General features: G+C 56.2%; 1 protein-coding gene across 1 annotated transcript in view; it reads right to left on the bottom strand.

The window, feature by feature from the left end:
* RYR1 (ryanodine receptor 1) overlaps positions 1-23207 on the bottom strand; it is a 109341-nt gene extending 86134 nt beyond the window's left edge. Inside the window, exons 1-24 of the mRNA XM_075993059.1 lie at positions 23095-23207; positions 18556-18675; positions 16837-16941; positions 15758-15832; positions 15595-15673; positions 15215-15327; positions 14803-14896; positions 13488-13581; positions 13301-13375; positions 12719-12875; positions 12450-12614; positions 10712-10833; positions 10068-10263; positions 6774-6909; positions 6597-6692; positions 6392-6510; positions 5576-5709; positions 4950-5191; positions 4000-4192; positions 3548-3764; positions 2150-2254; positions 1482-1585; positions 1080-1163; positions 193-500 (exon numbers count right to left, since the gene is read on the bottom strand). Coding sequence (XP_075849174.1) covers positions 193-500; positions 1080-1163; positions 1482-1585; positions 2150-2254; positions 3548-3764; positions 4000-4192; positions 4950-5191; positions 5576-5709; positions 6392-6510; positions 6597-6692; positions 6774-6909; positions 10068-10263; positions 10712-10833; positions 12450-12614; positions 12719-12875; positions 13301-13375; positions 13488-13581; positions 14803-14896; positions 15215-15327; positions 15595-15673; positions 15758-15832; positions 16837-16941; positions 18556-18675; positions 23095-23139 — 3178 coding nt within the window. The 5' untranslated portion in view covers positions 23140-23207. The remainder of the gene's footprint in view (positions 1-192; positions 501-1079; positions 1164-1481; positions 1586-2149; positions 2255-3547; positions 3765-3999; positions 4193-4949; positions 5192-5575; positions 5710-6391; positions 6511-6596; positions 6693-6773; positions 6910-10067; positions 10264-10711; positions 10834-12449; positions 12615-12718; positions 12876-13300; positions 13376-13487; positions 13582-14802; positions 14897-15214; positions 15328-15594; positions 15674-15757; positions 15833-16836; positions 16942-18555; positions 18676-23094) is intronic.
* Between the last annotated feature and the right edge of the window lie 393 nt (positions 23208-23600).

The raw sequence follows: 23600 nt of genomic DNA, 5'->3' as shown, positions 1-23600 counted from the left end.
GATGGAGCCAGGTCAAGGGCAGCGGTGAGCTCAGGTTCAGGGTTGGGGTTGGGGTAAGGGTGAGAGTTCAGTGGAGGGGTTAGTAGGCTCAATGTTATAGAAGTAGCCCATTTGGGGGCCGAGTCAGGTCAGAGATCAGGGGTCAGGGGCTGGGATGGGGGCCAGTGTCGGGGGCCAGGGCTCGGCGCTCACTGGACTCCTGGTCAGGCGGCTCGATGTTGTAGCCGTAGCCCAGCAGGGTGCGCACGGCCTGGCACAGGCTGTCCCGGTTGCTGCGCTTGGTGGCCTCGTCCAGCAGGCGGTAGGGCACGAGCCGGGGGTTCCGGCGTGCAGGGATGTCCTGCACGGCGCTGTAGCTCCAGCCCTGGCCCACGCGGTCTCGTGCCCACACGTTGTGCCCATTTTCTGCCAGACGATCCACCAGTGTTGTCTGCGCCGGCGTCAGCCGCACGTGGCTCAGGTCCAGCGGGGCCGGCTTGTACCCGTTGCTCATCATATACCTGCAGGTGTGGCAGGGGCCCCAGGGTGCGGCCTTCACCTCTGCTTCTGGGCTGTGTGCTATGAGATCCCTGACCTCTGACCCTTGACCCCAGGATCCTTACCCTTGAGCTTTGGAATTTTTGACCTTTGATCTCTAATATCACAGTCCTATGACCTCTTAGAATAAGTTTTGAGATCCCTGACCTCTGAACTCAGTATCTGTGACCTCTCAGCCATAATTTTAGGATCCCTTCCTCAAAACCCCAGTGACCTCGAGATTCTCCCCTTTTACCGCTGACCTCTGTCCCTAGCGTGGAGATGTGGTGTCTGCTTTCTCTTCCTCTTGACTCAACAGCAGGCCGTGGCCCTAGGTCCTGGCCTCACACCCACTCTCTCCCTGGAACTCCTAATTCCTCAGTCCTGGACACTCACCTCTGACCCCAGAGCCCTGACCCCTGACCCTATGACCTTCACCCGAACCCATCGCCCCTTCCTCTCTGACCTCAGCCTCCGCACAAGACCCGTCGACCTCTCCACCCTCAACATGGCACCCCAGCCCCGCAGCCACCCCCCCACAGGACCTGCCCGGCCACGCTCACGTCTTGGGGAGTTTTGTCTTCTTCAAGTTGTCCTCCGCCTTCTCGTCCGCCATGCCCACGTGGCAGCCCAGCGCCAGCAGGGTCCTGGGGAACAAGGGGACCAGGGGTGACAGGTCACATGCCTCGGAGCTCCCTGCCCCTGCTCCTCCCCTCAGCCCCCAGGTCTCTAGTTCTGTCCACTTCTCCTCCTGTCTGGGGGCCTGTCCCCATCTCTCTGGGTCTTGGCCTCCGACTTTCTGACGTCTTTCTCTCGCTGACTGTCTCTCTCCTTCAGCCTCTATCTCTCCTTCTTGCCCTCTATCTGTTTCCATCTCACAATCCCTGTTCCCCACCCTGAGCTTCTCTTTGTCTCTGTCTCCCTCCCCACCAGCCGTCAGCCGACCACCCCCCTGAACCCCTCACTTGAGCGTCTCCCCCGACATCTGCAGGTTGTAATTCCTCTCGGGCTCCGGCAGGCTGTGGAAGTCCACGAGACACGGGTGCAGCCTCTTGTTGTCATCCCGAACCTGGAAAAGCCCTGGGCTCAGCTCTTCAGGTTCCCCTTCCCTTCCACCAGCATGCCCAGACCGTGACCCCTGACCTCCAAACCCTAGTTCTGCCACCTGTAGCTCAAGGACCCCTGGTGTCCTTTTTTTTTTGAGACAGAGTCTCGCTTTGTTGCCCAGGCTAGAGTGAGTGCCGTGGCGTCAGCCTAGCTCACAGCAACCTCAAACTCCTGGGCTCAAGCGATCCTCCTGCTTCAGCCTCCCGAGTAGCTGGGACTACAGGCATGCACCACCATGCCCGGCTAACTTTTTCTATATATATTAGTTGGCCAATTAATTTCTTTGTATTTATACTAGAGACGGGGTCTTGCTCTTGCTCAGGCTGGATTTGAACTCCTGACCTCAAGCAATCCGCCCACCTCGGCCTCCCAGAGTGCTAGGATTACAGGCGTTAGCCACCACTCCTGGCCCCCCTGGTGTCCTAAAGTCCCCCCTCCAACATCCACCCCACCTAGCCAGTGAGCCATTCTCACCTGTCCCACTGAGAATCTACCCTGCCTCCCTCGTGCTGCAGGCAGCCCTCACCTGGCCGTAGGTCCAGCCCTGCTCGATGCGAGTCAGCGCCCAGAGCTCGTGGATGTTCTCCGCCAGCTTCTCCCGAATGCGCTCCAGATGGGGAGGCAGGACGATCTGGGGGCAGAGGAACATTCGTGAGGTCCCTGGACAGGCTCCCCAGCACCCCCTTTCCTGATACCCCCAGCCCTGCTGCCCAGCCCTCGTCCTGGCTCCGGGTTGATGAGAGAAGACTTAGCAGATGAGGGAGGACTTAGCATCGCCAGAATTAAGGAATCATCTGGGACGGGTCTGCCTCCCCCTGTGGACTGGGAGCTCCCCGAGGGCAGGGCCCAGGGCTGCCTCAGTCTCCACCGTCCCCAGCCCCAGCCCAGAGGAGAGGCTCGGGAAGCGCTCGCTGAATGAGTGGAGGAGTCTCTGCCTTCTCTGAGTGATGAGAATCGTAACAATACTTAACTCACAGTGCCTACCTCGCAAGGAATCAGGGAAATCATCTACGTAAACTACTAAATGTTATGTAGCTTCTATAAATGCCTGGCACACGGTAGGTGACTAACAAATATCGGTGGTATTGGTGTTGTGCGGGTGAGAGATTATGATAGTTTGGACTGGGGTGGGCCGTGGGAGGAGAAAAGGGTGTGACAGCGGTGTCCAGCAGGCCAAGTAGACAGCTGGGGGAAGGGGAGGCATCCAGGATGGGGCCCAGGACTCTGGTCTGGGGACAGGGGATGTGGAGGTCACTTCTGAGATAATATCACTGCTACCAATAACTAACAACTGTATTTATTGAGTGCCTACTATTTACCTAGGACTGCATTAAGCTCTTCAAATACACTAATCCACCTAATCTTCCCAGTAATGTGATGGGACAGGTCACATCGTTACCCCCTTTGCCTCACAGATAAGGAAACTGAGGCACAGGGAGACAAAGTCCTGGCCCAAAATCACACGACTGGAAACCAGACCCCTGCTGTCAGGCTTTGAGACACAACACGCATTCCCTCCTCTAGGGACATGCTTGGGGGGAACGTGGGAGCTCAGATTGTCATATGAGCATGAGAAGCTGGGCACAGAAGGGCTACTCCCCAGACTGCAGTGGGTGGGACCACAGGCTTTGGAACCACACCCCCCAGTTCCAATCTGCTGTGTGACTTGCACAGACTGCTTAACCTCTCTGGGCCTCACTTTCCTCAACTGTAAATTGGGGGTAACAATATTCCTTTTGTTATTGGGCAGTGGTGAGGACTCGCTGAAACTGGGATCCTGCCTTGACAGAATCCTTTGCCTCCTCTGTGCCTCAGTTTCCCCATCTGTTAAACAACGAGGTTCCCAGCTTCCACCCCAGCTTCCCGCCTCTCGGACCCGAGGAGAGCCCGCCTCCCCAGAAGCCGCTCGCAGGGCAGGCAGTACCTGGACGGTGTCCACAGGGCAGGGCACAAAGTCGGTGTGTGAGAGGCAGCGGCTGGGGCCCACCAGGTGCGGCCCCCGGGGCCCCTCCCGCCGATACTCCTTGATGGGTTCGAGGTGGAGCCGCTCTCGAGGGAGCACAGCCTCGTGGCACGGGGCGTAGCCAGGTGGCGGGAGGAACTTGAATTCGCCATGGCGGCCACCGAGCAGGAACCGCACCCTGGGAGAACGAGCAGGGAGCACGGAGGGAGATTACAGGGGAGAGTCTGCGGTCAGCGGGGGGTATGGGAGCAATCCGGGGTTCAATGGAAAGTTCTGGAAAGACCTGAGGCCCCCAGTCAGTCTTGGAAGGCTACTGGGTCCTGGCCTGGTGGCAGGCCGGGGAGGGATTGGAGAAGCTGTTTGGGGTCAGTCCCAGGTCTGCGTCCTGGAAGAGGGGCAGGGGGAGTCCTCACTTGACACCGGCCGAGAAGCTGACGACGGGGAAGAAGAGCCCGTCGAGGTTGAAGGCCTCGAAGACGCCCTGCACGGGACAGCCGTTGATGCGGAAAGAGATGGACGGCACGCTGAGGTCCAGGCAGCAGCTGACCACGTCCTCGGGGGCCAGGAGGTGCTGCCCTGGGGAAGTCACCGGGCGTGCCACGTGTCCTGTACCGGGGTCACCAAGGAGGGGTCAGAGGTCAGAGGTCCAATGGAACCAATCAAGAGACGAGGGACAGCCTGGGTGCAGTGGCTCACACCTATAATCCTAGCACTCTGGGAGGCCGAGACGGGTGGATCATTTGAGCTCAGGAGTTTGAGACCAGCCTGAGCAAGAGCGAGACCCCATCTCTACTAAAAATAGAAAGAAATTACTTGGACAGCTAAAAATGTATAGAAAAAATTAGCCGGGCATGGTGGCGCATGCCTGTAGTCCCAGCTACTCGGGAGGCTGAGGCAGGAGGATCGCTTGAGCCCAGGAGTTTGAGGTTGCTGTGAGCTAGGCTGACACCACGGCACTCTAGCCCGGGCAACAGAGTGAGACTCTGTCTCAAAAAAGAAAAAAAAAGAGACACGGGACAGATACTGGAGAATCTGTGGGGTCTAGATCCTGCAGCCCCTAAGGGCAAGTGTTCCCAGGAATGGTCCTAGAGGTCACAATAATTTGGGCGGTCCTGTGAGATCTCTAGGTTTAAAGGTCATACCTCGTCTCAGGTCAGAGTTCTGGTGGTTATAAGGAAACAGATCAGGGCCGGGGTTCTGGAAGCTCTAGGGTTAGGGTCGTGGGAAATGAGGAATAAGAGGTCAAATCTGGCCTCTTCTAGGGGTCAGGATCCCGAGACCCCCCCCAAAGGTGTGTGGTCAGAGTCTTAGGGACTCGGGAGTTCGTGGGCAGGGGTGAGGGTCCCCTGGAAGGGTCCGGTACCTGTCCAGAGATGCAGCCCGTCAAAGCCGTAGGAGTAGAGGTCATCACCAACCCCGTTGCCGCCCCAGCCCTCGCCGCCCCCGGGGTAGGGGCTGTAGCCCTCCGTGAGGGCCCAGCCCACCCGCAGGTGGGTGGCCTGAGCTGTCAGGAATGGAACCACCTCGTCCACCATCACCTCAAAGTACCATTTGCCGTACTGCGTGGAGCCGTCCGCGCGGCCCACAAAGATGTTGGGGCGGATGCTGCGGGAGAGATGAGATGGGAGGGGTGAGGGGGAGACGGAGAGGAAAGCCAGGTAGCAGGGGACAGAAAGAGAGACATCCAAAGACAGATGGAGAAGAGAGAGATGAGAGAGAGACAGGGAGGAAGAGCGGAAGACAGAAGGAGACAAAAAGAGAAAACACAGAACAGGGGAGGGGGAAGAGACAGAGGCAGAGACGAGCCAGGGAGAGGGGACCGGAGGCGTGGGGAGCCCAGGTGGGGGGGGGCCTATGTGGACATCCGCCAGGACAGGGCATAACCCCGAGTGGGAGGTGCCGGAAGGGACATCAGCTCGGCGTGGAGCCCCAGAGCCGGGGAGAGGACTGAGAGGTTTGAGTCCTGGGGCCAGAGGTCAGGGGCCGGACCTGGTGACGTAGTTGATGAGGTCTGTCTGCAGCAGGAGCTCACGGCCAGGGAGCAAGTTCTCAGTAATGAGGTCTTGGTTGGAGCGCACAGCCACGCCATTGCACACGCACAGGGAGCACAGCACGTCCAGGACCTGGAGGTCAAGGTCAGAGGTCAAGGGGTGAGGGGAGGGTCTATGAAAGACCAGGGAGGGAAGCCAGAAGGAAAGGATGGTGCATCGGGACGAGATATGGGTAATTCAACTGAGAGGAGGGGGTGAAAGTGGAAGGTCAGGGGTCACAGAGAAAGGTCAGGGGTCACAGAGGAAGGTCTGATGAGAGGCTAGGGGGTCACATGGGTTGGGATAAGGCATCAATAATGTAATAAAGGAGATACTGTAGTAGCGAGGTAAGAGGTCAGAGGGCAGAGTGACAGGGCCAGTGGGACACAGGAACCCAGATGAGACTTCAGATCGGCAGGGGTTGCAAACTCGTGTCTTTGGGGGCCAGGTAGGTAAGGTAACTGTGAAGCGGTTAGAACTAGTGCAGTAGGAACTTGTGGGACTATAGCAAACGGCAGAGTATATATACACCCCACCAAAAGGCCATAAAATTGGAAAATTTTCAAAACATTTCAGAGATGCAACGCGGCACGTCTGTGGCCGAGAATCACTGCAAGAGCCGTGAGTTTGAGAGGCGGGTGTCGGGAAAGAAGCCGGTGGGAGGCAATAGATGAGATGGAGGAGGGGAGGGAGGGAGTGAACAGAGTTCTGGGGCTGTGGGGACAGGTCGGGGTTCAGAATTCAGGGGACAAGAGGTCAGGGGTGAAGGGCCAACCTTGTGGTTCCTCCCATGCTTGTCCAGGAGGGAGATGATGGACTTGATGTGGTTCTCCTGGATGATGTTCAGGACCTCAGGACTCTCGATCAGGACACAGTACAACACCTCCAGGATGCCTGCCCGGGGGGCCGGAGTGAGAGGCAAGGTGACCGTGGCCCTCCCCTCCCCCCATCCTCTGTCCCCCTCTCCCCGGCTCTCCTACCAGACGAGGCCTCCAGCCGATCCAGCTTGCTGACCAGCCAGTCCAAGTTGGTGGAGAAGAGGGCACAGTTGGTACGATTGCCACGGATCAGAGAGGCTGAGGGTGGCAGAGGCGTCAGACCCAATGGGACTGGGGATCTGGGGTGCTCTCGGGGGAGTCAGGACTGGGGCCCCTTACCCAGGAGTTCATAGAGCAGATTCACAATCTCCTTCCAGGACTCAGCTGCCTCCTCCCCCGCAAATTCGGCAAAGTGGGCAGCGGTGGTGTAGACATTTAGGCGGTCAATGCAATTCAGGACCAGGGAGAGCATCCCCTGGGGTGGGGAAAACAAGTCACTGTGAATCCTGCATTGGCAAATACTGAACCATTGCTCCTAGGGCAACGACAGCGAGTTCCTGTGAGTCTCTGGTCACAGAATTTTTGTCAACCAATCTTTTTTTAATGTGTTTCTATTTAAAGACACTTATTTAATATATATTGTTGATTCGGTCACATTAAATTCATGGCCTACTTGATCCCCCCCCAAAAAAAAAATAAATAAATAAATAAATAAATAAAATCTACTTGATCCCCCCCCAAAAAAAAAAAAAAAAAATTCATGGCCAACAGCACTGTAACTCATGCCTGAATGAAGCTTATCCAAACGTATTTTCTCAGTAAAGCGAATCACAGCCTTCTTGAACTTAGGAATGCTAGACAGCACTGCAGCACGACACTTGAGAGGCATTTAAAATAGTGAAATCCAAAAAAAAAAGACAAAAATTTATGGTTTTTGTACTAAATATGCTGCAAAAAAGGATACTTGTTTACAGGATGAGAGTTGTAACAAGAAGACAAAGCTTGCCCTTGTTCAATCTCAGCTGATATCATGTGCATCAGACAACTCAAATTTTCTATTCCTCTGCTGCACCCGTGCACAAATGACCGCAAAAGTGCTACGAGTATTGATATCAGGGTTACAAATAAATTTTAGTGAGTAGGCAAATCTGCAGATATAAAATCCAAGAATAATGTTGATCAAATGTATGCAGTTTAACAAACAGGTCTAAAAAACACCAGTGTAACCATGATTTGGGACAAGGAAGAAAACATTGCCAGCGGCTCAGAAGCCATCTAGATACCCCCTGGTCACACAGCCCTCCCTGCTAGGAATAACCACTGTTCTGACTTTTATAGAAAGCCCTGCCTTGCTTTTCTGTTTTTACCACTTATGTATGTGTCAATCAAGGGTCTAGGTGAGACTGGGCGCAGTGGCTCACGCCTGTAATCCTAGCGCTCTGGAAGGCCGAGGCGGGCGGATTGCTCCAGGTCAGGAGTTCAAAACCAGCCGGAGCAAGAGCGAGACCCCGTCTCTACTATAAATAGAAACGAATTAATTGGCCAACTAATAAATGTAGAAAAAATTAGCCGGGCATGGTGGCACATGCCTGTAGTCCCAGCTACTCAGGAGACTGAGGCAGGAGGATCACTTGAGCCCAGGAGTTTGAGGTTGCTGTGAGCTAGGCTGATGCCATGGCACTCACTCTAGCCTGGGCAACAAAGTGAGACTCTGTCTCAAAAAAAAAAAAAAAAAAAAGTCTAAGTGAGTTTTTCCTCCTTTTGAACTTGGGGTATACAGGAAGATTATTTTGTATAATATGTGAATTATTTTGCTGAATACAGTTGACCTTCACATTGGCAGGTTCCCCATCCAAAGATTCAACCAACCAGATCAAAAATATTTGGAAAAAAATGATTTAAAAAATACAAATACACTAAAAATATAAATACACTAAAGCAACTATTTACATAGTATTTACATGGTATTAGGTATTATAAGTAATCTAGAGATGATTTAAAGTATGCAGGACTAGCTGGGCACGGTGGCTTACGCCTGTAATCCTAGCACTCTGGGAGGCCGGGGCGGGCAGATTACTCGAGGTCAGGAGTTTGAAGCCAGCCTGAGCAAGAGTGAGACCCCCGTCTCTACTATAAACAGAAAGAAATTAATTGGCCAACTAATATATATAGAAAAAAATTAGCTGGGCATGGTGGCACATGCCTGTAGTCCCAGCTACTCAGGAGGCTGAGGCAGGAGGATTGCTTGAGCCCAGGAGTTTGAGGTTGCTGTGAGCTAGGCTGATGCCACGGCATTCACTCTAGCCTGGGCAACAAAGCGAGACTCTGTCTCAAAAAAATAAATAAATAAAAAAAATAAATAAATAATGCAGGAGGATACGCACAGGTTATATACAAATACTTTGCCATTTAATATAAGGAACTTGAGCTTCTGCACATTTGGGTATCTGAGGGGGATCCTGGAACCAATCTCCCCACCATACCAGGGGACAACTGTATTATGTTTTAAGATTCGTGTACAGGGTTGCAAGTGGCAGTGGTTTGTTTCATTTGCATTTTCACTACTGATTTGTATTCCATTGTATGAATATGCCACATTTGTAGATCCATTCTAGTGTTGGTGGACATTTGTGCTGTTTCCGGTTTTAGGCTGTTACAAACAGTGCTATGACAACTGCATCTAAATCTGGGGCCCGTATCACTAGGACGAGAGGCAGTGCATCATGTAGAGAGCATGACCAAGTTGGAGTCATACGGTCTGGCTCTGCCACTAACTAGTTGTGGCTTTAAAAGACCTAACTCTCCTGTGGCTCCTAAAGCCAAAGTCCTCACCATGGCCTGGCCCTTGTCACCTCTCTGTCCTCATCTCCTCCTGCTCTTTCCCTAGCCACCCTACTCCTGAAACTGCCTCGCTGTTTCTGGAACATGCCAGGCACACTCCCACCTCATGGCCTTTGCACATGGCTGCCTCTCTGTTCAGGTTACCCTACCTGACCACTTAATTTTAAATTGCAAAAGACCAGCACTCCCTACCCGTTCCCTGCTTTCTTTTTCTCCTTAGCACTTAACACCATCTAATATACCATGCAACCTACGTATTTATGTCACTGATCATCTGTCCCCCCTGCCATGTCAGCTCAGTAAGGACAGAGATTCCCATCGGTTTTGTTCACAGCTGGCATCCGCTCCCTGACGCCCAAAGACCTACCTGTGGCCCCATCCTCGCACCCCGCAGCCCCGCCCCCACGGACACTGTTCTGAGTGGCAGCCGCGCCCCGCCCATTCTCTCACTTCTCGCACTAGGGGCCTCTCCTCCCAGGCCTCGCCTAGGCCCTGAGCGTCACACGGCCCCGCCCTCATCTCTCCAGTTCCATCCCTTTCTCAGCCACCACCCCTGCTCGGCCATGAGCCCTGCCCCTCCTGCACAGGCCACGCCCACCAACACAGGCCCTCCCCTGGCCCCGCCTCCTACAAGTTCAGAGGCCAAGGTCCTTCCTTGGCTCCTCCGCCTGCCCCGCCCCCTCTCAGATCCCCCTCCCTCAGGTCCCTCAGGCCCTGCCCCGCCCAGCGCTGCGGCCCCGCCCATCGGGCCCCGCCCCTACCCGCAGACCCCGCCCCTCGCCTTGGCCCCACCTCCTCCTGGAAGAGGCTCTGGCGGTTGCGCAGGCTGCGCAGCTTGCTCTGCTTCTCCTCGTGCTGCAGCTCCTCGGAGGGCGGCTCAAAGTAGACGATGAGGTCCTGCAGGCTCAGGATGACGCCCTCGATGGGCAGCACCGTGCCAGCCGGCGTCCCCGAGCCCCGTGGCTTCCCACTGAAGCTGTCCAGGCCCCTACGGGGATCACGCAGCTGTCAGCCCGTGCTGAGGGCACCGTCACCACGCCACCCCCCTCCGCAGGACTTCCACAGACACACTCGGGGAGACTGAGCCACAGAGAGGGAAAGGCATTGGCCGGGGGTCACATGGTGGCCAAGGGCAGAGCTGGGACTAGGACTAGCCCCAGCACAGGGGGTCATGGAAGCAGGAGTCAGGGCTGGGGAGGTCCAGGGTCAGGGTCTGGGTGTCAGGGAGGAGTGAAAGGTCAGTGTCAGGGGTGTGAAAGGCAGGTGATAATCAGGTTAAAGGTCATGGTTGTCAAGGTCAGATTAAGGGTCAAGTCTATAGAGGTCAGGAGTTTAGAGGTTAGGGGTCATGTGTATGTTAGGGCTGTAGTGTCAAGCAGGCTGGGTGTAGGGAGCCAGGAGCATGGGGGTCCCTGGGCAGAGGGGCTGGCCCCTACTTGATGAACTGGTTGTACAGGCCGGCAGTGCTGTAGATCATGCGGGCGGCCTGGGACTCCTCCTGCTGGCAGCGGGTAAGCGACAGTGCGTCGTCCATGTGGCCTTCCTGGTGCAGCATGGCCTGGGAGTGGAGGGGACAGAGGTCAGGAGGGGGACCAGCTGCCCAGAGCCAAGCCTCCCAAATTTCTGCCCAGACTTTAGCCCCACAGCTGCCCCCACTCCCCAGAATCTCTCTGCCAAGCCCCCATCTGTCTGTCCCTCACAGCTGTCTCCTCTGTGTCTTTCTTTCTCTCTCCTCTCTGTCCCTCTCTCTGTTTGTTTCTGTCTGTCTGTGTCTCTCTGTCTCTCCTTCTCTTTCTCTGTCCACCTTGCTCATCTCCAGGCCAGACACTCTCCACCTGTGCCTACTACTGACTTCGCATCTCCCCCCTAGAAAGCTCTAACAGCCCCCCAAACTTAGCATGTCCCAGACGGAATGCCTGACCACCTTTCCGTGAGGTGAGACCATCACGGCTGCCAGCTTCACCCCACGCTGACCTCCCCAGGACTTCGCCCCGTCCGCAGCTGGAAATACCATCCACCTGCTGGCGACTCCCACGTGTCCCTCTCTGGCCCAGCCTGGTCTCTACATCCTCAGCTCATGTATCTTCAGGCCCCACTTGTTGCAAATGAATATGTCCCTGGGCTTCCCACTCATCCACTCAGCAAGTCCTTAGCGGGTGGCTCTATTCTAGGCACTGCGGGTAAAACCCAAGATCTCTGTCCTTCCGAGCTGACATCGACTGTCCCCGACTCAGTTGATGGCACTTCCATCCTTCCAGTTGCACCAGGGCAAAACTTGTGCCATCATCCTCAGCCCCTCCCCCTCTCTCACCCCATAGTCAATCTGTCAGCAAATCCTGTTGGCTCCACCCTCAAAATCCAACCAGAATCTGTGACCTTTTCCCCACTCCACAGTCCGTACCCTGGCCCTGTCCTCTGCCATTTCCCGTTTGCAGCAGCCTCCTCTCTGGTCTCCCTGCTCCAACTCTGTCCCCCCGGCCCCCAGTCTGTTCCCACAGGCAGCCTAGGAACTTTGCGACCCTGAGTCAGGTCAATTCCATGCCCTGCACAACACTGTCTCGTGGCTCCATCTCACCCAGGATAAAAACGAGACCACCTGATCTCATCTCCTCTGTCCTTGCCTCCTACTACTTCCCCTTTGCTCACCCTGCTCCAGCCACACTGGTTCTTCTTTCTGTTATTGCAACAAACCAAGCTCATGCCAACCTCAGGACCTTTGCACATGCTGTTCCCTCTGTCAAAAGTAGCTTTCCCATGCCTCAGTTGTAAACCTGTGTATTCCTTAATGGCAGTTTATTCACTATGTCTGAGTACTGAAGGAGCAGAGAACAGGGCTGTATATTTTTCTACACACGCATCCAGAACTAGGGGTTTAATAATTGTTTGCTGAAAGTCATTCTCAGTTGATCACTGTCCTTTTCTCTCTCTGCCTCTATTTTCCTCTGTGTTTCTGATTCTATGTCTATTTGTTTCTACCTTTTTCTGTCTCTGTTTCTCTTTCTCTCCATGTATATATCCCTCTTTGTTTCTTTCTGTCTCTGTCAGTCTCAATTTCCCTCCCAGTTTCTGCCTTTCTCTCAGTCCCATCCTCAAACTCTCGAAGGCTCACGTGTGACCCCCCAGCACCCTTCCTGCCGCTGCCCGCACCCTCACACCTCCCCCTGCCAGGCCCACCTTCTTCTTGAGCACGCCGAGCCGCAGGGCCTTGGGGTCGGGGGCGGCATAGGTGAGCCACAGGCCGGAGGCCACGTGCTGCACAAAGCACAGCGACTCCCCGTACTTGATCTCAGGGGGGCCCATGCCCTCCACGTCCCGCTTGGAGGCCACATCCAACTTTTCCTGCAGAGGGAGGGGACAGAGGTCACCCCCTTCTGTCTGCGGGACTGCAGGCTGGGGCCAGATCGGGGCTCCAGGTGAGGGAGGACACCCCGACCCCGGCCGACCTTGGAGATGCGGAAGCAGAAGGAAGTGGCCTTGGTGTGGGCCTTGCTGGCGTCAACCACCACCAGGCCCTGGTCCTCGGTGAGCGCCAGGTACCGCCCGGTGGTGACGTGCCGGACCCGAAATGGCTGGCCCCAGCGAAGGTGGCTCCCGCTCCAGCTGCAGAGGGGCAGGGGGAGGGGAGTCAGAGGACACCCCCCCGCCCGGTCCTCCCACAGGCACCACAGTCTTGGTCCAGGCCCCCAAACCTTCCTCGTGACCCCCAAATCCACTCCTCTCTCAGGAACCTCAATCCTCTCTCAGGCCCTCACAGCTTCCTCAGGGCTCCCCAGATGTTGCCAGCGCCCCCAGTTGTTCCAGACCCCTACACTCCCCCCAGTTTTACTCAGGACCCACCCTGATCTCTCCCTCAGAAACACCACCTCCCCTCCCCCAACGTTCTTTTCCTCCAGGGTCCCTGAGGACCTTCCTCTCTCTTGGGGTCCCCGAATTTTCCCATAAGACCCCCGATCTCTTCCTCAGATCTTCCTCCCGGACCCCTGAGGCCCAAGCCCTGCCCCTGCTCCTCCCCAACCCCTGCCCACCTGATTCTCAGCGGCTCCAGCCTCCAGAGGGAGCGGGCATGGGTGCACACGGCTCCGCCCTCGTAGTAGACAACTCTGGGGACACAGAGAGTGGGGACAAGGTTCAGTCTCCCAGAATCTGGTCCCTAATCCCACTCATAGAGTCCTAGCCTGCCCCCCACCTCTAGCCCTAGACCCCAGCCCAAACCTGCGCTGGTCGTCACTGTCCGCAGGGGAAATGGTCAGACACTCATCCATGTGTCCGTGGAACAGGCGGAGGACGTGGCCCCCTGTCACGTAGCCTGGAGAGGAGCAAGGCGGTCACTGTGAGGCTAGAGCCCCAGGAAGGCCCAGGAGCCGAAGTGGAATCAGGGGTTCTGCTCCTCCCCTGTGGGAGGCTGGGGCCGGATTTTGGGGTTTGCAGTTAAAGGTCTGAGTTTCAGAGTCTGAGATATAGGCCAAGTCTGAGGCTTCAAGTGGGGATATAAGATTTGGGATCTGAAGTTGGGGACCTAAATTTGGGGATCTGGGTATGCAGGGCTGAGGTTGGGGAGGTTGTGGGCCTGTGGGTGTGGTTTAAGGTTTTGAGTTTGGATTTTTGAGGTTGGGGTCAGAGTGTGTGGTCGGAGGTTTAGGTCTAATGTTCAGTGGTGTCAGGGTCTAAGTTCCAGGACTTGAGGTTTGGGGTCTGGGTTTAGAGGTTCAATGGTTGCGTCTGAGGTTGGGTTCTGGGGTGAGGGCTGGAATTGTGATTATTGCTTTTGGAGGTCTGAAGCTGGATTCTGAGGTTTGGGGTCTGGGGTTATAATCTCATGGTTTTTGTCTGGAAGTCTGAGCTTTGGGGTATGAGATAGGAGAGATCTAAGCTTTGTAGTTAGAAGTTAATGGGTCTGAGATCACAAACTGTCTGAGGTTTGAGTCTCAGCTTGGGTCTGGTTTAGGACCAGAAGCTTTGGGTGTGAGAGTTGGGGTTGGAGTTTTGGGGCCATGCTTTGGAGTCTTAGCATGGGGACCTGAATTGGGAGTTTGATTTTGGGGATTTCATTTTTTTGAGATTTGAAGTTAAATTTTGGAAGTCTGAGGCTGATGGGCTGAAGTTTAGGGTCTCAATTAGGGGTCTTGGTTTGAGGACCTGAGGTTTTTAATTTGGGGATCTAGGTTTGGGAGGCTGAGGTCTCAGTCTGTGCTTATTGTCTGAGGTATAAACTCTAAATTTAATGTTCTAAGCTTTGCATCAGAGTTTAGGGGTCTGACCTCTAGGACCTGAATTTGGCATTTGAGATTTTGGGACTTAATACTTTGGTGTCTGAGTCTGAGAGTCTCATACTGAGTTTGGGTTTGGGGGTCTGAGCTCTGGGGTTCTGGATTTGGGGTCAGTTGGAGATCTGAGTGTGAGGGCCCTAATTTGGAGATCTAGGCTTGGGGTCTAAGGTTCCGAGGCTCAGTTTGGGCATGCCTGAGGGATAACACTGAGGGTTTGTTTTGGGGGTCTCAGCTTAGGGAGCAAAAGTCTGGGCCCTCACCCTCTTCACAGCGAGAGCAGATGGGGTTCATGTTCCACAGTGTCTGCATGAAGGAGGCATCGACCTGGAGCTCCCCGCTGGCCGTTGACAGGTGCTGGGGACAGGCGGGATGTGGTGGTCAGAGACGATTGGGAGGGGGGAGGGGAAGGCAAGAATCCCAGAGTCGGGGACCAGAAATCAGAGTGTATGCCAGGAAGCCAGCAGACGGGAGACAGAAAATCAGAGGTCACAGATTAGGAAACCAAAATAGAGTCAGAAATGGGGGATCAGAAATCGGAAAATTGGATGTCAGAGGTCAGGAAACTGGAAATTGGGAGTCAGGGCCTTGGGGGTGGGAGACCAGGAGGCCAATCAGCGATGAGGAGACAGCCCTGGGGGCAGTAGGAGCCGAGATGGGGGTGGGACAGCTCACCAGGTAGCGCTCGGAGGAGACACTGACAAGAATGAGGTCATCTCCCACGCGGACCTTTTCTCCTTCGGACCTCTGCTTGGAGGCTGGGTGCATCGTCCACCAGCAGGCCTCTCCTGTGGGTGGGGGCGGGGGCCCCAGCCACTGAGCCTCCCAGGCCCTTGGCCCATAATTCTATTGCTGCCACCAGCTCTCTGTCTAACAGGTCCCCATTCCCGCCCTCAGACTCTCTGCCTAGAGCGCCCCCTCGTGCTTGCCCGGGTCTCTCTGTCCAGAATGTGCCCAGACTCCGCCCCAAAGCCCTCTGCCCCAGGGCAGTCTCAGGGCTGTCCCCTGACTACCTCCAGGTCCCCACAACAGCCCTGCCCCTCCAGCCCCTGCACCTGTGGCATCTTCCTGCAGTCCCACGTCGAAGGCCAGCTTGTCAGTCAGGGAGCGGGAGGTGGTGAGGCAGCTCAGGTACTAGGGTTGTAGGGGGAGGTCAGCCCTCCTCTGCCAGGCCCTGCACGCCCTGCCCCCGCCCACAGCTCCTCGCCCAGCACTCACCATGCGGCTGTGTGCGTGCCGGAGCAGGATGGCATGGCCGTACAGGAGCGTCCTGTGTCCCCCGCCCTGGGATGACTACGGGGGAGGGATGGCACAGAATAAGCACAGACACCCCCCACACTCTCGAGGCCCCCCATGAGGTCTGGCCTAGTCACAGCTGGGAAGATGCTCCCCGTAAAATACCGTGCTTGGGGCTGGAGGTGAGGAAGCCTCAGCTGAGGCTCTCAAGAGACTCTCTGCCTCAGTTTCCCTGTCCATGGAAGCAGGGACTGTGTCTCTGAGAAGCCCACTCTGTCCTCCCTGCCTCCTTCATCATGTTGATCAGGCCCCAAAATCACTCAGGGAGGATAAAACCATCTTCCAGGTTCCTGGGGACGCTCAGGAAACCCCAGTATCTCATGTTCCATGGCCATCAGTGCCCTCTCCTCAACCTGCCCCAACACAGCTGAGCTGCAGCCGGTACAGTCCTAGCAGTCGCTCAGTGTGTGAACCCCACCCATAGTGACAAGGCGACCACCCCTCCGGAGCAAAAGAACACTCAGCCATGGGGGTGGGACACATCTGACTGCCCGATGGCATCATGCCACCCATCTCGGCTGTCACACGCCCATGCTCTGGGGGGCCATGTGATGCCAAGTGATCACATGGCGGACCCACTCCTGGAGCGGAGGGGACCCACGCTTGGGATGGGGGAGGTGAGGGGAGCAGTCCCATGCGGAGAGGAGCTGGGATCAGGGTGGGGGAGAAGATGGCAAGGAGGAGAAAGATGCAGGAGGGGGGCTGAGCCCCCACCGCTTCCTTCCTGCCTGCCTGGCCTGTTCTGGGCTCCACAGCCCCTGACAACTGGGGTGGGGAGGAGCCCCAGCCCCCGTGTGCAGGATGTGGGCCTGAGAGGTGGGCCTGGGGTCAGGAGGTTGGAAGGACAGGTGACACCCAAGGCCAGACCTACCCACTTATCCAAATTGAGGGCCTGTGGGGCGAGGCAGAGAGAGGAAGAAGAGCAGATGGTGAACGACCCCAGGTCCCCAGGTCCTTGCACCCCCCCCTGCCTCTGTACCTGCCCCTGGTGGGAGCCTCACCTCCACGCCGGCCTCCACCGTGTTGGCCAGCATCTCCTGCAGGGCTCGCACGGACAGGGACTGCTCCAAGACGAAGCAGCAGATGGCCAGATCGGGGGGCACATTCTGGGTAGTGAGATGTGAGGGGGAGTCTGAAGACCCCCAGCACTATTCCCTGGCACACCCCCTCCCCACATCCCTGAGACGCCCAGACCCTGCCCCAATGCCACAAGAAGCCCCTGGCCTCTGCCACCCCCCTCAGACACACTGAATCTGCGCCTCTCCTGTGCCTCCTCCCTCAAACACTAAGCCCCTCTCAGACTCCACAGAAGCTTCCACACCACCTTCGAGTTTAAGTCCCCATGTCCCACCCAATGTCGCAGGAAGCCTCAGCCCTGTGCCTCCCCGCTCCGACACACTGAGCCTACTCCACGACAGGCAGCGCCTGCTCCGTGCCCCCCACTGCACACGACCCCGACCTCTCCAGTCCCCAAGGAAGCGCCCCTCCTGCCTCCGCCATCAGTCCCCGTTCCCGCCTTCGCCCTGAAACGCCTGTGAACGCTTCGCAGACGCTGGAGGGCCTCACATGCCTCCCTCCTCGGTCTCGCACCCCAGTCGCCTCGACCCTGGACACGCTCCCCTTCAGGGGACCCGAGACTCCGGCCCTCAGACCCCACTCACCCCGAGCCTGAGCCCTCCTCCCCCTCAGATTCCACGTCCCCGTCCCCCAGGTCTCCTCCTCTCGGCCCTCAGGCCCCAGACCCCTCCACAGTCAGCCCCTCTCTAAGGGGCTTGCCTCGAGGCCCTCTGCCACCCGTGCCCCTGGCCCCTGAGACCCCAGCTGCCCCCACCCTTAGAACCCCAAGCCTCAGACCCTGGGATCGCCTTCCCTCAGACCCTGCTGTCTAGGACCCTCCAGCGCCCGCGCCGCCAGACGCCCTATGCCTTCCCCCCTCAAACAACCAGTCCCCTCCTCATTGGACCCAAGGTCCTAAGCCCTGCTCCTTTCCGGCCCCTCCCCCTGCCCCTCCCCCTACCCTTCCCCTCCCCCTGCCCTTCCCCCTCCCCCTGCCCTTCCCCCTCCCCCTGCCCTTCCCTCCTGAGACCCCACCCCGGCCCCTCCCCCTGACCCCAGCCCTTCCCTCCTGAGACCCCGCCCCGGCCCCTCCTTCTGACCGTTGCCCTTTCCTCCTGAGACCCCGCCCCCAGCCCCTCCCTCTGACCCCTGCCCTTCCCTCCTGAGACCCCGCCCCCAGCCCCTCCCTCTGACCCCTGCCCTTTCCTCCTGAGACCCCGCCCCCAGCCCCTCCCTCTGACCCCTGCCCTTTCCTCCTGAGACCCCGCCCCGGCCCCTCCCCTTACCTCCTGAGACCCTGGCCCCGCCCCTGACCTCTGCCCTTCCCTCCTGAGACCCCGCCCCCAGCCCCTCCCTCTGACCCCTGCCCTTTCCTCCTAAGACCCCGCCCCGAGCCCCCTCCTAGACTCTCAGGCACCTGCGCTTTCTGCGCTCCGAGACACCTGCAAGGAAAGCTCCGGATCAGCGGCCCCACCCTGGCCTCCCACACCTCCCTGTGCACAGGGCTGCCCCAGGCAGGGGCTCTCTCCAGGCCCCTGCCCCTCTGTCCTCAGACCTCGACCCCTACCTACCTCAGCCCCTCGCCCTTATCTCTCTTGTCGCCCTCCCCACTTTCCCTCCTGCCAGCGCCCCCTTTCGGACTCCCGCCCCTCCCTCCCGCGGACCTGGGCGTTGCTGGTGGGCTCCAGGAAGCAGAGGCGGTTGCCGAAGCCCTCGGCGGCCAGGCAGAGCTTGAGCTGCTCCTTGAGCACGGTGGCGCTGCACTGCAGGACCACCTCGTCGTCCTGCGGGGGACCGAGGGGTTCAGGGTCTCAGGTGGGGCCTGGCCCGGACACCACGGACATACCACAGGCCACTGTCCCCCCTCCCCCTTATCCTTATGAAAAAGAAAGCAGCGAATAACACCCACCCGCACCAGCCAGGGGCGGCGCTGAGCCCTCCACCACCTACTCCTAACATTCCTATGAGATAGGTCATCCTCATTTTAAAATGGGGAAACTGAGGCTCAAAGGGGGACACTGATTGGCCAAGGCCACACGGCTGGTAACAGGAGGCGCTGGGATTTGAACCCAAGTCCAGTTGGCTCCTAAGGCCTCCTGCAAAGTGATCCACTGGAGTGGGAAAAGTATGAATCCCTCCTTCAAAAGCAAGCGAAATTGCTTTTTAAGCTCATTTTTCTCTAAGTTCTCTCTTTTGCGTGTTGTTTTAATAATAGAGTGCTAGTTTTATATTTATTTATAGAATGCTTTCTAATGGCACCTGAATGCAAAAGGAGGGCCCAGACTGGATCCTGGGTGGAGGGTAAGTGCCATAACACACGGTACGGTACGGAGACAATGGTGCAAAGCTGAGTAAGGGCTGTGAATTACATGACAGTTTCAAATCCACACTGAATTTTCTGATTTTCATAACTATTCTGTGGTTTGGGGACAGACTGCCCTTGTTTTTTAGGAAACACTCATTGAAGTATTTAGGGTTTGAGGGCATCACATATTCAGCTTACTCTCAGTTTGGGGAAAAAAATACAGAAGGGAGATGCACAGACATGTTCCCATGTGCCCATGGTCTGTCCACGCAGCCTGGGAGTGGCAGATGGGACAGACAAATGACTCGATGGCAGGAGTCCCCAGGACTGCTCCCTCCTGTAACCCCAAGCCCTGACACCCTGGCGCATGCTGGGCACTTGTGTATTCATAGTAATTATATACCTTGCATTTATTAAGCACTTACTGGCTACCAGGCCTTACGCTCTGAGGCTTTCCATTCATTTAACAGACACTGAGCATCTGCTATGTGCCAGGCACTGTTCTAGGCACTGGATACAGAACAGTGAATGACACAGACCACAGTCCCTGCCCTGCCCTGGGGAGCTGACATCTGGTGCAAAGACAGGCAATAAACAGATGAATAAATATATAATTTTAATGTCAGTGATAGGTGTTATGGAAAAAATACCCCAGGGTGATGTAAGAGAGTGGCTTTTGGGGTGGGGATGACATCAGTGAGGGGGTGAAGTGACAGCTGAGAGGTGACACCAAGGAGGTGACATTTGAGCTGAGCCTTGTCCACATAATGACAAGGAATCAGAGGAAGAATGTTCCAGAAAGAGGGGTAGCCTGTGTGTGCGAAGCCCTGTGGCTGGAGGGAGTGTTGGAGGAACAGCAAGGGAGACAGGGTGGCGTGGGACAATTGAGGGTGGGGTCAGAGAGATATTTGGATGGCAGTATCTTGAATCTTTTTTTTTTTTTTTTTTTTTGAGACAGAGTCTCGCTTTGTTGCCCAGGCTAGAGTGAGTGCCATGGCGACAGCCTAGCTCACAGCAACCTCAAACTCCTGGGCTCAAGCGATCCTCCTGCCTCAGCCTCCCGAGTAGCTGGGACTACAAGCATGCGCCACCATGCCTGGCTCATTTTTTCTGTATATATTAGTTGGCGAATTAATTTCTTTCTATTTATAGTAGAGACGGGGTCTCGCTCTTGCTCAGGCTGGTTTCGAACTCCTGACCTCGAGCAATCTGCCCACCTCGGCCTCCCAGAGTGCTAGGGTTACAGGCGTGAGCCACCGTGCCTGGTCTTGAATCTTTATTGTGTGTATTTTTGTCCCCATTTTCCAGATGAAAAAAATTGAGGCTCAGAGAGAAAAATAAAAAATCACTTGCCCAAAGTTAGGAAGCAAGCACGTGGGCAAAGTCGGGTCATAAAGCAGACGGGGTCATGACACCCAGTCGTGACATTCTGATGATGCTCCAACTTTTCCTGAATCCGAATGAAGGTGGGGGTCGGGGAGGGTCTGGTTAAAAGTGCAGCTGCCTTGCTGCTCCAGTCCCCCCACCCCCGAGAGCCTGATTCAGTGGCTCTGTGGTCAGCAGGGAGTCTGTACTGTTAACCAGCCCCCAGGAGGTCCTGACCTGAGCCTGGCTTTGAGAAAGCCCAAACTGGGCAGGCCAGGGGTCAACACCCACCCAATGAAATCAACTGGGGGGGTGGGGGGGTCATGGCCACCAGGCTTAAAAAATGAAATAAAATAGAGCAAGAACAGAAAACAGCAGGGATACGCCCATCATGTTTTAGGGGCTATCAATTTATGAAACCAGTTTTGCTTAAAAATAGGTGTCGGTGAATGTTCATAGGAGACGTCCAAATAGCAATATTTGGAGACAGCCCAAATGTCCATCAGCAGGTGAACAGATAAACAGATTGAAGTGTAGTCACACTGTGGAATACTACTCGGGAACAAAAAGAACCAAACTCTTAATACCTCTATATGGATGAATGTCAAAATATATTATACTGAGCAAAAGAAGAAAGACAAGCAAGCAAATATTGCATATGAAACACCAGAAGTGCCTAATGGAATCGGTCGTGATATAAAGCAGGTGACTGTGGCAATTACTACAAAGAGCAAGAGGGGACTTCGGCAGTAAAGGAAATGTCTGTGCCTCGATTATGCTGGTGGTTACGTGGGTGTGTACAATTTGTCAAAACCCATTGAACTATAACACGTTAAAATGGGCACAGTTCATTACATGTCAATTACATCTCAATAAAGTTGATTTTTTATAATGTCATGCATACGGTTGCAATATAAAATATGTTTCTTACTGGTGGGATGTCCTCCAAAAAGTTTGAGAAAACCACCACATGACCTCAATATTATTCAGAAAAACAGACCCAGTCTGGGGCCAAGAGATGCCAGGGCCAGGCCTCTGGAACCCCATCGCTGGCTACCTTGGCAAGTCTGGGCCCAGTTTTTCTCTGGTGAATGCAGAAAGCTGAGCCCCTGGGGTATCTAGAGATGCCACTTCCTGGCCTTGACCTTGGGTGAGTGATTTCACCACTCCGGCCTTGGTTTCCCTCAAATCTCCCAGGGAGATAAAGATAGGGCCCTACCTCAGAAGATAGGGCAGTGAGGATATAATTAGATACCTCAGGAGGCTGAGGCTCTGGGCACAGGGCCTGGCACAGAGTGACTGCTCAGGAGCTGGTGGCCATGGCCATGGTCTTATTAGGGCTGAAGAGGGGAGGGCCCAACCCATGGTGTCTGCTAAGGGGCTGGGGCTGGGGCAAGAGTCTGGGCTGAAGCTAACCCCTTGCCAGCTGTCCCCATCCTTCACCACCAGCCACAGCTGTTTGTCCTTCCCTCCCAGGAAACCCGACCCTAACCGGCTCACCAGGGTCCTATTCTGGGGCCAGAATGCTGTGTCAGCATTCCCTGCATGGCCCCAGGGCAGCGAGGGGGAGGGGAGGGGCTAGTGCGGGGTCAGCAGACCTAGCCCAGAGGAGAGGACATCCCCTCCCATACTCGCACCCCCACACCCTGCCAAGCCACTGGGCGGGGAAGGTGGGAAGGACTGGGAGATGGCAGCCCCTCCTCCCTCCTGTCCCCTCCCTGTCCCCTGCCCAGGCCTCAGAAAAGCGGGCTATTCTGGGAGGGACACCTGTTGTTACAATTCCCATCCCTGCCCCCAGCTGGAGATCAGAGGTGCGGGGACACAACCCAAATGTCCAGCTCTCCGGAGAGACAGCGAAACCCACGGCGCCTGAAGCCAAGGGACAAAGACAGAGACAGAGACAGGGAGACCGACATGGAGAGAGAGACAGAGACACAGAGACAGCCCAATGAGACAGATAGGGAGAGACACCACCCAGAGACACCCAGAGACCACTCGCAGCCATACTCGATCCTCCTCCCCAAAACCAAGGGGGAAAGAAAGACCCAGAGCCCCAGGGACTCCCAGGAGAATGTCAAGGTCTGGGAGTTGAAAGAACGGTGTTCTCCCGCCCACCCCAGCCCCCTTCCCAAGAATTTAAATAGGTCAGAGTCTGGAGCAAGAAGAGAATTAGGGCTGGGGTGGGGGTGGGGGCGGCTAAATTAAGCCCAGGAACTAGAACCACCTTCCCCAAGTGCCTGCGTCCAGCAGGCGGGAGGGGGTGTTCTCTCGTGACCCCTCTTGTCACATCGCCAAAGTCAGAAGAGATGGCAGCCGAACATCCCCTCCCCATTCTGCTGTCCCGGATCCTGCCCGTTCTCCGTGGTGAGAAATGTGGAGGAGACTAAAAGAGACAGTGACAGTCACTCAAAGTGACAAAGGAAGAGACTTCAAATCTCAGACACAGAGACAGGACAGAGACATTCAGAGGCAGAGAGACACTCAGAGAGACCCGAGAGATAGCCCCAGAGACCCCTAACCCGGAGCTACGCACCGTCCGCAGGAACTGGACCTCGTCCTCGCCTTCCGCGTCGCCCATGCTGTCGAGGCCCGAGGGGCCCGGGCTAAGGCCGGGAAATAGGGGCGGGGGGCTGCAGGCTGGGCGGGTGGGCTGGGGGCGGGCTGGGGGGTCGGAGACCTCTAGGGACGCCGGACGCACCCGCGAGGTAGATGGAACTGCAAGGAGGACACGCGTGCTGGACAGGGATGAGAGGAAGTCCCCGCCCCTCAGCTCCCATTGGGCCAGGACGCCCGGGCCACGCCCCTTCGCCGGAGCCCCGCCCACAGACCCAAACCTAAGTTCGGGGTGTGCGTGTGGCAGGGGGTGGGATGGGAGGGGGAGTGTCTATATGGTAATTGCGCTTTCTCCACCCCGAGGTGCCATCATTCTCCCATTTCACAGAGGGCAGACTGAGGCTCTGAATGGGGAAGCTCACACCCCAGAGCCGGGAGCACCAGGTTTCTCGACTTTAAAAAGCACCACACATAGTGATTAAGAAC

This window comes from Microcebus murinus, chromosome 16 (genome assembly GCF_040939455.1).
Source record: "Microcebus murinus isolate Inina chromosome 16, M.murinus_Inina_mat1.0, whole genome shotgun sequence".
NCBI lineage: Eukaryota > Metazoa > Chordata > Mammalia > Primates > Cheirogaleidae > Microcebus > Microcebus murinus.
Note: the sequence above shows the minus strand (reverse complement) of the source record. Positions and strands in the feature narration are given on the sequence as shown.